The sequence below is a fragment of the Callorhinus ursinus genome, unplaced genomic scaffold (genome assembly GCF_003265705.2).
Source record: "Callorhinus ursinus isolate GAN/ISIS: 27379988/994484 unplaced genomic scaffold, GSC_fseal_2.0 scaffold17, whole genome shotgun sequence".
Classification (NCBI taxonomy): Eukaryota; Metazoa; Chordata; class Mammalia; order Carnivora; family Otariidae; genus Callorhinus; species Callorhinus ursinus.
This window is the reverse complement of record NW_027397079.1, coordinates 21,642,653-21,656,401: the sequence shown is the minus strand read 5'-3', so window position 1 is coordinate 21,656,401 and position 13,749 is coordinate 21,642,653. Positions and strand designations below refer to the sequence as shown.

At 39.0% G+C, this 13,749-nt stretch overlaps 1 protein-coding gene across 3 annotated transcripts in view; it reads left to right on the top strand.

The window, feature by feature from the left end:
* The first annotated feature begins 1,113 nt into the window (after positions 1 to 1,113).
* Positions 1,114 to 13,749, top strand: part of MICU3 (mitochondrial calcium uptake family member 3) — a 104,830-nt gene continuing 92,194 nt past the window's right edge. For 2 of the 3 annotated variants that reach the window (XM_025886310.2, XM_073902369.1), the window contains exon 1: positions 1,115 to 1,727. In XM_025886310.2, coding sequence (XP_025742095.1) covers positions 1,338 to 1,727 — 390 coding nt within the window. In that variant the 5' untranslated portion in view covers positions 1,115 to 1,337. Of the gene's footprint in view, positions 1,728 to 13,749 lie in introns of all 3 variants that reach the window. The other variant, XM_073902370.1, reaches the window with a different exon arrangement.

Sequence of the window (13,749 nt, the reverse complement as noted above, 5' to 3'; positions counted from 1 at the left end):
AAACCTAAATCTACAAGTAATAAAAATTCATTGGTCTGTCCAAGAATTCTGCCATTAGGCCATGTTGGAAATTTATGAGAAAATCCGGAAATTGTGTTCAGTTCAAAGTAAACAATGCCAGAAGAAGAACTGTGTTATATATCCAGAGAACAAATTTTTCTTTGGGAATACAGAATTTTCCAAAATTCAAAGAAGGCAGAAATGGAAGGAATTGTCTTGATAACACAAGGAGCTAGTCTTCCTCATTCCTGTTAGTGAGGAATGGGAATAGCAAGATCTGGGTCAGAAAACCTCATTTTGTTTGCCCTAGTCTTTATAAGAATTGCCAGAATCAACTGATCTAATTCCCTTGTGACTATAGCTCAGTAGAGACAACTGGATTTTGTTGTTTACACCCCTAGATGCAGAATATTTTAGGGGACCTGGCACCATTCCAGAGTACAGAGACCAAAGCCAGCATTACTGTTAACCAAAACTGGGCTCAGGAGTGGGAAATTGGTAAGAATGTCATATACACTTTCTCATAGAAGTGACACTGACAAGGTAGCAAACAAACAGCTATAGCAATAATAAAAATAAAGACGACACAATCACACTATTTTATACTTATACCAACAGCATCCCCACAAAAGTAAGGGTATCTTTCAAGACGCTTCTGATTTGTTGAACTGAGTGACCACAAGTATGGTAATGATTTTTTTAAAAAAAATATTAATTGTAACTAAAAAATGTTAGCCTGCGCCCATTAAAAGTCGAGAAGCTGTCACTGTGTAGTCAAAACAGCCTTTGACTTAATCTGCCATCTTTTTGACTTGGGCCACACTTTACCTCGTTTTTACTCTACACCTGAAGATACAATTGCAGATTTTTCGTGACCTTGTGTCAGAGGACGTGACTTTCCTAGAGGAGCACTACCAATGATTCAGAACCCACCCAGCAAAGCAAAGTCGATGGGCCGAGTTTGCGGACGGACGCCTGGACACCCCCGCACACCAGGGATCTTTGAAGTTCTGCTGACTTGTCTGTACCCTGCGGTGTTGGGTTCTCGCGCTGTCAGGTGCTGCCGGGGCAGGCGCAGTTATACTGCGGCGTTGAGACAGGAGTGCCGGGCGGAGGAGTAGCCGGGATCCGCCCCCTTCCCCAGGATCTCCCGGCCCGAGACCCCCGGTCGCCCCAGCTGAAGGCCGACTACAGGGTACCCCAGGCCGCATGTTTGACGGGGAAGCCCTCGGACAGCATCGAACCTCCGCACACCGACTTCTCGCGAGGTTTCGTTGCCCGCCCCCCCACCCACCCCCTCCCGCCGCCTCTTAGCTCTGGTGCGGGCAGCTCCCGCAATGGCTGCACTGCGGAGGCTCTTGTGGCCGCCGCCTCGGCTCCCGCCTCCGCCCTGCCCTCATCATCCCTTTCCTGGGCCGTGGGGGCGGCCTGCGGGGGTAGCCCCGGGCCCGCCTGGCCGGCCCTTCTCCTGCCGGGAGGAGGAAGAGGGGGCTGTGGCTGAGGCGGCTTGGAGGTGGCGGAGGCGCTGGGGGGAGCTGAGCATCGCGGCAGCGGCCGGCGGGGGTCTGGTCGGCCTTGTGTGCTACCAGCTGTATGGGGACCCGCGGGCCGACTCCGCGTGGGCACCCGCCCCGGGGCGCCCCTCGGAGAGCTCGGCCGCGGAGCCGGAGGACCCGCCCCGCGGCCGGGGGCTGCTTCCTATCCCGGTCGCGGCTGCCAAGGAAACGGTAGGTGCGTGAGCGCGTGCGCGCGCTGGGACTGACCCGCAGGTGACGCCCGAGGGTAGGGCCGCCAAGGTGTTCCACCTGAGCGCCGGGAGGGAGGGTGCGACAGTCCTGCTGGGTGCGCTTGGGACTGTGGGCCACCGTGACACCGGACATTGGAGGCTATCGCAGTGTGAGGTCTGCGGTGGCAGATGGGTACCTCTCGGGAGACCGAGACCGAGACGTAGGCCAGGCAGTCCAGGGTGTGTTCACCCAGCTGTTGGGAAGACATAGAAGATGCTGTCATTGATGCATCAGGACCTCAGAGGTTGCTGCAGGTACCACCTATTAATCAAAACCCCAAACCAAGACAAAACAAAACAAAACGACTACAAAGAAGTCAAGGGTATACCAGGAAGAACGTGGAGGCCTGGGTATGTGAGAGATAGGAACGCCCAGGCTGGACCAGGTAACAGCAAATGATCCAGGAGGTCCGTGCAGTAGGATGAGTGTTGAAGCAGTGGTTTGAGGTCTCAAAAGCAACGACATTACTGCATAGCACTTTATTAGTCCCAAGGGAGTAAATGCCAAAACTGTGTAACTTCCTTATTATAGGTCAGAAAGAATGAAGATATCCCCAGATTGGAAACGGAAAAAAACAAAAAAATCTATTCAAAAGAGTATATCCCGCCCCACCCCACCCCCAAATCAGAAACTCTTAAGTAAGGAAAATAAGTGAGAAGATGGATAGGACGGCACATATAGGAAACTGAATGAGGCTAACTCCTACAGATCTTCAGGTGGAAATGTTCAGGTATCATTATGCAACTGATAATGTAAGGTAAAGATGAGGGTAAGAGTGAGTGCGGCACGATGCTTTTGTCATATCGTTGTATTTAATAAATAGTCATGTAAATGACTAGGAGTCATTTAGGGAAATTTTCTTTGCAAGACTAAAGAGTGTGAAGAGCTTAGATGACAGTAATTTAGAAAAGAGGTAGCTATTCTGTTTTTAACTTTAAGGAAATGTATAGATTCTTTATTCTTTGCCCAAATACATATTGGTGGTCCGAGATGAGTGCATCAGTTCTTTTGGTGGAGGTCGTTGATGCATTTAAATCAGGGAATCCACTGTGCCATGGACCTTCTAGCTGCAAGTTATAAATACATAAGATAAAGTACTTTTATACAATGAATACTTAAAATGCTAGCAGCAAATACCCTCAACTTTCATTTCCCACTCCTCTTCTCCCCACCCCCCATACATTAAACTTGTGTCCCCATTGACCAAGACAGAATTTTTCATCAACCATAATTGATCTGGGAACAGATTAGGAAGGTAGAGAGCATTAAAACAGTATTTTCTTCTTTTTTTAAAATTAATTTTACCTTTTTTTTAAAGATTTCATTTTTTTGAGAGAGAGAGCGCGCACACAGGCACGTGACGGGGGGGGTGCAGAGGGAGAGGCAAACTCCCCGCTGAGCAGGGAGCCCCACTTGGGGCTCCCTCCCAGGACCCTGAGATCATGACCTGAGCCAAAAGCAGATACTCAACCAACCGAGCCACCCAGACGCCCCTAAAATTAATTTTACTTTTAAAGTTGAGAAATAGTATGTAGTTTTTAAAAGACCACACTTAATAGTTTCTTCCTCATAGTTATGAAAATTAAATGAATTAATACATTTTAAATAGTTAGAATTGAGAGATCACGAGCAGTGGGGAAGGGTAGAGGGAGAAGCAGACTCCCCGCCAAGCAGAGAGACTGATGCGGCACTCGATCCCATGACCCTGGGATCATGACCTGAGCTGAAGGTAGATGCTTAACTGACTAAGCCACCCAGGAGCCCTGAAAACTTTTATAATCTCTTCTTACCCTGCTATATGAAACTCATAATAAAGAGCTTTATGTGGGCATTTTTTCATTTATTGTGCTAGGAACTTGAGGATCCTTTCAATATAGAAATTCATGTTTGAAAGTTCTGTGTGCTCTTCTTGTATTATTTCTTTGACAATTTCCCTTTCTCCATTTTCTCTGTTTTCTTTTTCTGGAACCTCTGTTAGTCTGAAGTTATGCCTCCTGACAGATCCTAATCTAATTCTAATCTTCTATTCTAACTTTTTGATCTTGCTTGTTTGCTTGTTTTTATGGGAGATATCTTTGACTTTATCTTCCAGCTGTCCTATTGAAAGTTTTATTTCAGCTATCCTAATTTTTTAACTCAAAACTATTTTTTGTTCTCTAATGTTCCTGTGGTACAGCCTTCTGTTTTTGTTTTATGGCTGCTAAATTTCTCTTTTTACTATAAGGATATTAATCATAGTTTTGTTTTGTTTTTTCATTGTCTTCCACTTCATGCATTGTGTTGTTTCTTCCAGGTTAATTTTTATTCCTGTTTGATTTTCTAAGCTCTCACTTTCATTTTGGAAGTTTTCCTCATATATCTGTGGTTGTTGCCTTTCTATATTTGAGAGCTACTCAGAAGCTATTTATACATGAGAATGGCTTTTCATTTGGTGATCTGGGCTTTTTAATAGAGTGGCATCCAAATGTCAGTGGTTTTTTTTTTTTTTATTTTGTTTTGTTTTGTTTTGTTTTAGAGAGGGAGGGGGGATCGGCAGAGGAAGACACAGAGAATCTTAAGCAGGCTTCACGCCCAGCGAGGAGCCCAATGCAGCCCGTCTCAGTCTCACAACCCTGAGATCATTACCTGAACTGAAATCCAGAGTCAGACGCTTAACCGGTTGAGCCACCCAGGCGCCCCCAAATGTCAGTGTTTTCTAAGTCCTTTTCTCTGGTGTCACTGAGTTTCTCCAAAGAATAGGAGAGGTTGGAGGAGCTGTAATCTAGATGCAGGTGCACATGCACCCATACGTGAGAGCCTGTGTTGGGGAAGTATCCAGTGATGTTTTTACTGTGTTTTCAGCCCCATCACTTACTCTGACTTCACAACTCCTTGAATTCCCAAGGTCTTAACCTTTCTGGGGTCTGTATCTCCAGTCAGCTCACTTCCATTTGGTTTCCTCCTCCTCAGTACTCAGGTATTGCCTCTGCCCCTCTATGTCAATTATCATTCATCCATCTCCATTTTATAAAAATTTGATGAATTCTTTTGATTGTTTTAGTCTCTTTTCCTTTTTCTTAGTTCTTATATGTTTCTATCTTTTAAAAAAAATTTCGTTTACTGTGATTTCAATGTGGTTAAGAGAGAAAGAGATTGAAAGAGACTCATGAGGTCAGTCTGCCATTATTCAGAAATATTGAAAGCTGTTTTGCCACTTTACTCATTATACTCATTTGATTTTCCTGAACTGGTAGAAATTATTCCTTTTGTGATTTAAAACTATAAGAACCTTTGATTTATAAAACTTCTTTTAAGCAGCATGTTATGCTAAACATAAGCCTAGCAATAAATTAACCTGTACATGTTATGAGACTATAGAATTTAACTGATGGGCATGAATAGCAGTAGCTTACAGATATACAGTTCTGTTACCATAGCCTTGAAGATTTTTGTTTTTAAGACATTGCCTCTCAACTTCCTCCAGGAGGCTTTCCCTTACTCTATAGATATTAAAATGCCCCTGTTTACCTATACTACTAGGTGATGACTTTTTGCAATTATTTTTTGTCTCTCTGCTTTTTTTAGCTCTTTAAGGAGAGGCATTGTGTTGGTCGTGGTCTCCTTTATATCTTCATTGCTTGATATGGGGCCTAGCCCTGGTAGACACACAATAAATATTTGTCAAATGAATAAGCCCATGCTAAACATTTGCACAGGACATATGCACTGAAAAGGCACAACCACATTCTGTGAGAATTAATAGTTTAATATTTTGTTCAGCTAAATGCTGGTTATTTATAGCATTAGGTGTCAGAAGACTTCGGTCAAGGTCAAAATTCCAGGCTTTGGGAGACCAATCACGTGACACTATATTTATTTTAATTGTGCGAGTTTGGCTTGCCAAAACTTTTCAGTAGACATGGCCTTGAACTTTATTAATATTGTAAAGAGATGGTGACAAGATTCTGTTTAGAACCCTACAATTTTAGCCTTAAAACATTATTTTTATTACTGGGAAAAATTTTGTTCTAGGACTGCCTTTTTGTTTCAGATTCAAGATAAAAAAATTTAGGTTGCTTAATACACTTTAATCCATATTTTACTTATTGTACAGAACACATCTATTTTATGACTTGCACATAGTTTTACTCAAGTGGAAAAGAGAACAATATTTGTATCTCTTTGGTATAGTTCTATAATAATTGCCAATAATCAAGCATTTTTTATTTCTGTCACTGTATATCTATTCCAACCTCTTTTTAAGGCAGCACATTTTGAAACAGGAAGTTATGCTTATTCTTTCCCAGAATATCAAAGACTTTGATGAATGTGTAAATAGAGAAGATCCCTCACTTTTTATAGAGTGAGGGAAGGATCGGTTAATTCTGTGTAGAAGAACATTTTGTAGAGGAGGCTACACTAGGTGGGTGATTCCCGCTTTTTGCTTTCTGAATCACTCAGTGTCAGATCCACCAGATTCCACGTACATTTCTTCTAGTGGCCTGACCATGTTATTGATCCCCCCACATAGAGTGATTTGAGTGTAGATTTTTTTTTCTAAGTAAATCACAGAATAAAATTTGGATGAATTTGGAAAAAAAATATATCCTCTTTCTGATTATACCAAGCCAGGAGTTATAGAAGTGCAATACTTTTTGTCTGGGTTGCAGTGAAAGATACTTACAACATTTTATGGATGTCTTTTTTTTTTTTTTTTAAAGATTTATTTATTTATTTTGAGAGAGTGAGAATGAGAGAGAGAGAACATGAGAGGGGGGAGGGCCAGAGGGAGAAGCAGGTTCCTCGCTGAGCAGGGAGCCCGATGCGGGACTCGATCCCAGGACTCCAGGATCATGACTTGAGCCGAAGGCAGTCATTTAACCAACTGAGCCACTCAGGCGCCCTATGGATGTCTTTTTATTCAGATCGACAATGAGAATCAGGAAATGAAACTGTCATGACTTTGAACTTAAATTAAAAAATCCTCATCTGTAATTCTCTTCTAAGACTTGGAAATTGTCAAATAATGCACAGCAATCAGCTTGAATGAAGGTGTATACAGGTTTTTTCCCTTGATCTACATAATCTCCACTTTAAAAAAATATAATAACATTGAGTTGTATTTTGAATTGGAATTCAGGTAAATAGTATTTGGGTTTAATGTGACTTCTAGTTGATTCTCACATTCTGACACATAATTCTGTTTATATAATTTGGGGCTGGACTGTTTATGGATACTAAGTAAAGTAAAGTGTAGCTTTCCTCTTATTGATTGAATATATAATTTATCTTTAATAATTTTTGGAAATGGATGCCATTTTCTGCCTAAAGATTAAAGAAGATATTTGAGATTATTAGAACAGTTATATTAACCCTAAATTTTTGAAGCTTCTTTGAGGGAGGTTTCATTCATCCTCCATATAGCACATAAATTTTGTAACTCATAAGATTTTAATAAATTCTTATTTAATGACTGAATGAGTGAATTTTAAATCCTGAAATAAGTCACAATATTTTATTATTACAGTTCTTTAAAAAGCTTGCTTTCACAAAATCACCTCATCCATGTAAATTTGCATTTGACTTTAGAGATTAGAAAATTAATGCAAGGGAAAATAATGGGTGTATTACTTCTTGGTGTTATCTTTGAGGATTAATGATTGGACACTGAGTCATAGCATTAGTAGTATATCTGAATTCATTAATTGCAATTTCATTAGATAGTAGATGCAGAATGCATACATTTTTGTTTTCTCTCTATATGAGAAGACAGCAAATTCATTCTCTTTAGAGTCCTTAATCTTTTAGTATTACTTTAATATTTTACTTTGAGGTGGTTGCTCATGTAAAATTATATATCTAAACTATTGACTACCAGATTCCTGTACCAGTTTTCCAAAAGTTTCTTAGTTGCTATCAACATAGCAGTTCTGTCACTAAATGGCTCCTTTAATATCTTCTCCCTCCATTTCTTTCTCTTTTAAATAGTATACATAAAATGCTAAAGAGTATTACCTTTCCTGTTCCTGGAAAAGTATTCGGGAAGATCATTTATCTTAGAGTACATAATTCTATCCAAATAATTAATAATTTTTAAGATTCATCTATTATCATCTATTAAGCAGTTACTTTCAGTTGCAGAGCCGTAAGATCAAGATTTCCATCTCATGTCCCATTTAGAAACAATTTATCCATTTTTCCACTCATCCATTTATTCATTCATATACTTTACTCAAGGAATGTTTATTGAAGTGTAGTAGGGACTAGAGATATAGTGATGGATGAAATAAAATTCATGTCCTTTTGTAGCTTACAGTCTAGTGAGGATACAGAATAATTATAATGCAATATGCTAAAGTGATGTGATGGCAAAAATAGAGTATACTATGGGATCGTATAGGAAGGAGATAAAACCCAGGCTTGGGACATTAAGTGTGGCTTCCTGGGGGAAGTTAAGGTCTAAATTGAGATTTAAAAGATAGGTAGGAATTATTAGGGAAACACGGAGGCAAAGTGGGTGAAGAAGTGTGTTCCAGGAGGAAATAACATGTGTGGGAACAAGCATAGCGTGTTTCCAGAATTGAAAGATCAGTGTGGATGTATAGCAGAGAATTTGAGGCAGGAGTGATCAGACAGACTTTAGGCTAGAAGGTAATCAGGAGGCAGATAGTACAAGACCTTCTAAGACTTTTCAAGGAATTTGAACTTTACCTTAAGAGTAATAGGGAGGCATTGACAGATGTTTAGGCACGAGGATGATATAATTAAATTTGCATTTTAGGAATATCACTTTGACTGGATAGGGAATATAGAGGGAGGGATGCAATGCTGAAAAGGAGGAGGCCAGGTAAGAAGATTACTTCTTCGATGAGAATGTTAGAGGGTATGATTCTCTATATTCTTTAATTAAAAAAATACATCTCAAACGGTTTTTACCCATAATATTTCTTTAGACAAGAAATGGTTATAACCTTACTAGGGAAATAGCAGTGAAGCAATGAGAAGTTGCTGCATTGGAGAGAGATTCAAGAGGTAGGATCAACAGGATTGGTAGTTGACTAGATTTTAGGGATGAGAGAGATGGAAGAATCTGGGATGATATTCAAGTTTTTGTCTTGGACACTGGGTGGATTGTGCAGCAGTTCACTGAGACTGGGTCCTCAGGAGAAAAAAAGGTTGGGGGGAGTGTGCATGAGTGATGTTTTTAAAATGGATCAAGGTGTCTTCTGGACAGCTCAAGGGAAACTTCCAGTTGGATACATAGGTCAAGGCTTAGGAGAGAAATTTGTGCTATAGCAATAGATTTGAAAATCACCAAGCATTGAAAGTCATAAGAATGGATGACATTGTTCAGAATATATAGAACATGAAGAGAAAAGCACCTAAGGAAAGAGTCCTGGTGAACATCAGTGATTTAAAAAACTGTCAGAAAAATGGAACCCTGCAAAAAGCTGAGAAGTAATGTCTAGACTGGTAAAGCCAGGAGAGTCATGGAAGCCAACAAAAGGTAGTACGTCAGACAAGAAGTACTATAGTCAGTTTCAATGAGCACTACCAGGGGAGTTCACCATAGATGAGCAATAGAAAGTGGTCACTGGATTTAGCAATAAGGAGGTCATGGATGATCTTGGTGAGATTTTGGAGGTGAAAATCAAATTATAGTTAGAGAAGCTGAGAGTAAAGGTAAAGAAAAGGTGATGTGGACAAGATGAGTAAGTGTTGACAACACTTTTATAAATTTGGCCATGAAAGGGAGAAGCGAGGGCAGTAGCTTAAGGAACATAGAATTGATTTTTTTTTTTTTTTGGAGGAAGACCCTTAAATATGTTAAAATGTTGAAGGACAGAAGAGGAACACTAAACCAAAGGAAGGAGAGGGGATAATTGATTTGCCAAGAACCAATGTACAGATGGGAAATGAAAGTTAAAGCACAAGGGAAGAATTTAATCTCAGATAATAGGAACAATGCCATTTCCAGTGTAATGGGAAGAAGGGATGGGAGGACACAGAGATTATACATTTTTAGTGGCAAGTGGTTGAAGGAGTTCTTGCCTGATGATTTCTATTTTTGCTGTGAAATAGAAGGTGATGTCATCTTCTTAGAGCAAGATCATAGAAATTTGTAGAGTAACCACAATAGAGATTTGGAGAGTGGTGGATTGAAATAGCCATTAAAAAAAAAAAAAAAACCACAAACCACTAGAAAACCATGAAATCTTTTTTAACTTGCTCATGAAATGTAGAAGTTTTTCAATGGATATTTCTACATGGTCACAGCTTTTGCTATTTTAATTCTTGTTTATTTTATTCCACTTTTAAGATGTATAAACCTTAGTAATATGATCTAATTAGTACTTTTTTTTACCCACGATGTAATATTTAACTTACATAGGAAATGGACCAAACTGACAATACACTTAGAGATTTTATTCTTTTATTTAAACTTGATGGGCAAGTTTAAACTGGAGACTGTTAGTTCTCACTGATCTCCTGTAATTGTTGTTCCAAACACTAAGAATTTGAGTAACTTTACTTTGTTTAGTGTAAACACACTTGTATTGGAGAAAAATGTGTTTAAAAAAATCAAACAAGTTTTATTTATGGCGTTATCTATCTAGCATTAAGGAAGATGCCTAGTCATTTGTGTACTAAACAGGATTTTCTAGACATGTTTTTCATCTTCCTTTTTAAGTAACCCTTTGCTCCTTAATGCTTTGACGTATTGATAGATTATATAAGCAAAATAAAATGTGGAAATTTAGTGCTGTATCATTTAATTGATTAGCATAGTAAGTGTTTGTTCATCGAAGAGTTAATTTTCCAAATTGGGAAAGTAGAATCCAAGTTTTTTGCTTTTTCTGCATTCACTAGGTTACCTTTTATTCATTTAATACTCCAGCTCCAGAATTTAGAATACAGAAAGTGTATATAAAAGAATTTCAAATAATTCCATTTTTTTCTGCTCTCTGATAAGGATGATATCTATCTAATTGATACGTAAATATTGACTAGATGAGATATTTGGATGATCTCTTTCTCTGGAAGGGAGAGATTATAATGGATTATTCAGTTGCTTGGAACAATTCAAAATGGATTTTTCCTAACCGGTTTCACATCAGATCAGAAAGGCTCCCATAGGTTATGTCCAGTTTAAGCTAGCTCCAACCTGTTAAAATTAGTTACATTCAAATAGGATCATCTAAACTTCTTCCAACTGCAGTTGACCTTTGAACAACAGGGGTTTGCACTGTGCAGGACCACTTATACGCAGATTTTTTTCCATAAATACAGTACTGTAAATGTATTTTCTCTTATGATTTTCTTAAAACATCATCTTTTTTTTTATTAAAGATTTTATTTATTGAACAGAGAGAGACACAGCCAGAGAGGGAACACAAGCAGGGGGAGTGGGAGAGGGAGAGGCAGGCTTCCCACGGAGCAGGGAGCCCAACATGGGGCTCAATCCTAAGACCCTGGGATCATGACTCAAGCCAAAGGCAGATGCTTAACAGCTGAGCCTCCCAGGCGCCCCAAATGTTGTCTTTTCTTTAGCTTACTTTATTGTAAGAATCCAGTATAGAATACATTTAATGTACAAAATAATTGTTAATCAACTTTCAGGTTATTGGTAGGGCTTTCTGTTAACAGGAGGCTATTGGTAGTTAAGTTTTGTGGTAATTAAAAGTTATACATGGATTTTCAAACTGCATGGGGTTCGGTGCCCCTAACTCCTGCATTTTTCAAGGGTTGACTGTACTTTAATTTTATTCTTACTACTCTAAAGATGGAAGGTGACTTGTAATTCTCCGTATATATACAAGCGCATTCATTTATCATCCCCAAGAGATTAAGACAGGTTTTGAAGCTGTTACTACCATCAAACTTAATGATGGAGTCCTATGGGCAATCATAGGCAGCTTTTGGACTAGGGTTTGTGGTGAAAGGAGATCAGTGTAATTCCAACTTTTGTTGTCAGATGGCTTTCTCCATACTGATTCCTATCCAAATAAATGGATCATATTAGGATTGTATGTCCTACCAGTAAAGAGTCCAGTCTTAGTAACCTTTTGGTCCCGTACTGTGTACATGTATTGTCGCATATGCCTGTCCTGTTCTCCTCTGATCTGCCAGCCCTGGTGATTAGTTGATCATCATCAAAGTCAGGTAAGAATTTTGATTCAAGTGGTTTATAACACAGGCTTAATCAAAGTGAATACATCCTATTTGGGGAGTAAGATTAAAATCTGTAATTCATACTTTGATATTCTAAATTTTATTGGAAGCACAAATACTGGGTGCTTTTATGAACTAAATATTTATTTTTTTTAAAGATTTTATTTATTTATTTGACAGACGGAGGCACAGTGAGAGAGGGAACACAAGCAGGGGGAGTGGGAGAGGGAGAAGCAGGCTTCCCGCTGAGCAGGGAGCCCGATGCGGGACTCGATCCCAGGACCCTGGGACCATGACCTGAGCGGAAGGCAGACGCTTAACGACTGAGCCACCCAGGCGCCCCATGAACTAAATATTTAATTATCAAAAGTATTTCATATGTATCACCAAATAATTAAAATCTCGAACTTATCCTGAATTATTATAGTAGTTATTTTAAAATTTTTGTAAAACTGCAGGCAAGCAGGCAAACTTATCAAGGTTCTGCCATTTGCTGGCAAATTATGGGAGAGTAGCACTTTGTGTCTTAGGTGTTTTACCCACATCCCCCGCCCAACAGAATTCAGAACATGGCTAAAGCCACAGATTGGCTTGCACATTGATCTTCAGTAGAATGATGAAAATTGGAACGATATGGAGAAGTGAACCACAGAGGGATTATCTGTCAGATAAATAAGAACAGAAGTTACTCAGGGACCCAAGGGTCTGTTATTTGATTATAGGCTGATAGAGAAGTTCTAGAAACATGTCTCTTTCATATTTGGGTGATATGTTTTATTAAGGAAGGTTTCTTAAATTCTACAGAAAAGTGCCATTCTCTCTCTCTCTTTTTTTTTTTTTTTGAGAAAGTGGCATTCTTAAATGTACTATAAAATTCAAGTATCTACAGCTGTGCTTTCTTAATGTAGGAGAGCAGAATGGCTCCCTAGGGAGTGAGTTTAAGTCCTTTGGTACTAGTCCTGGGGATCAGGGTTTTGGCAGACAGAGGGGTCAGAGGTACCTAGAAAAATCTGTGAAGGCGCCGTGGTGTCCTACTGAGTCACTCACAGCACTACATCCTAATCCAAAAGCGACTGTGATCTTCATGTAATTGTTCAGCTTGGCAAAATATAGAGCTTCCTCCCTTTCCTTTCCCTCACTTCCTCCCTCTAAATGATCTGCTTGCCCATTTCTACTTATGAATGCCCTCTACAACTTTAAATTCAGGGATTAAAGAGATTATGGAAATAACTTTGGTTAAAATAAGTGAAAGTAAGGTGCCATAAGAAGCAGATAGCTTGGGATCAGGAGAAATGAGTCACTTAGCCTTTATTTACCTGGGCCCTGAATAGCAGAGTCAGCTCCTTTTAACTGGCCTTTCAGGAAGTCTCAAGAAAACACTTTCATTTACATTTTACTAGCCAGAATTTAGTCAAAATAGTCATTTTTACTTAGCTTATGTCACTAACTACAACAAAGTCTGATGAATGTAACCTTTATTCTGTGTGCTATTGTGCCTAGCTAAAAATCAGAGTTTTCTTTCTAAGGAAAAACTAGAGAATGAATAATAGTTATCTATCCATCTTTCTTAGGTGTGAAGTATATTGTATTAGGAAAATGGCTTTTTTTTCTTTTAAATGAAATGAAAATGCTCATAAATAAATTATGGAATGCCCATTTAATAAAATAAATGGTTTAGACTTTTGGTTCTAACAATAATAGCATACTATATAATCTGTCATAAAAATATTTTATACATCCTTTTAAATATACTGTACTCATAAGAAATTAAGGGAAATTGCCAGAGGCAGAAATAAAGAGGAAACTAATA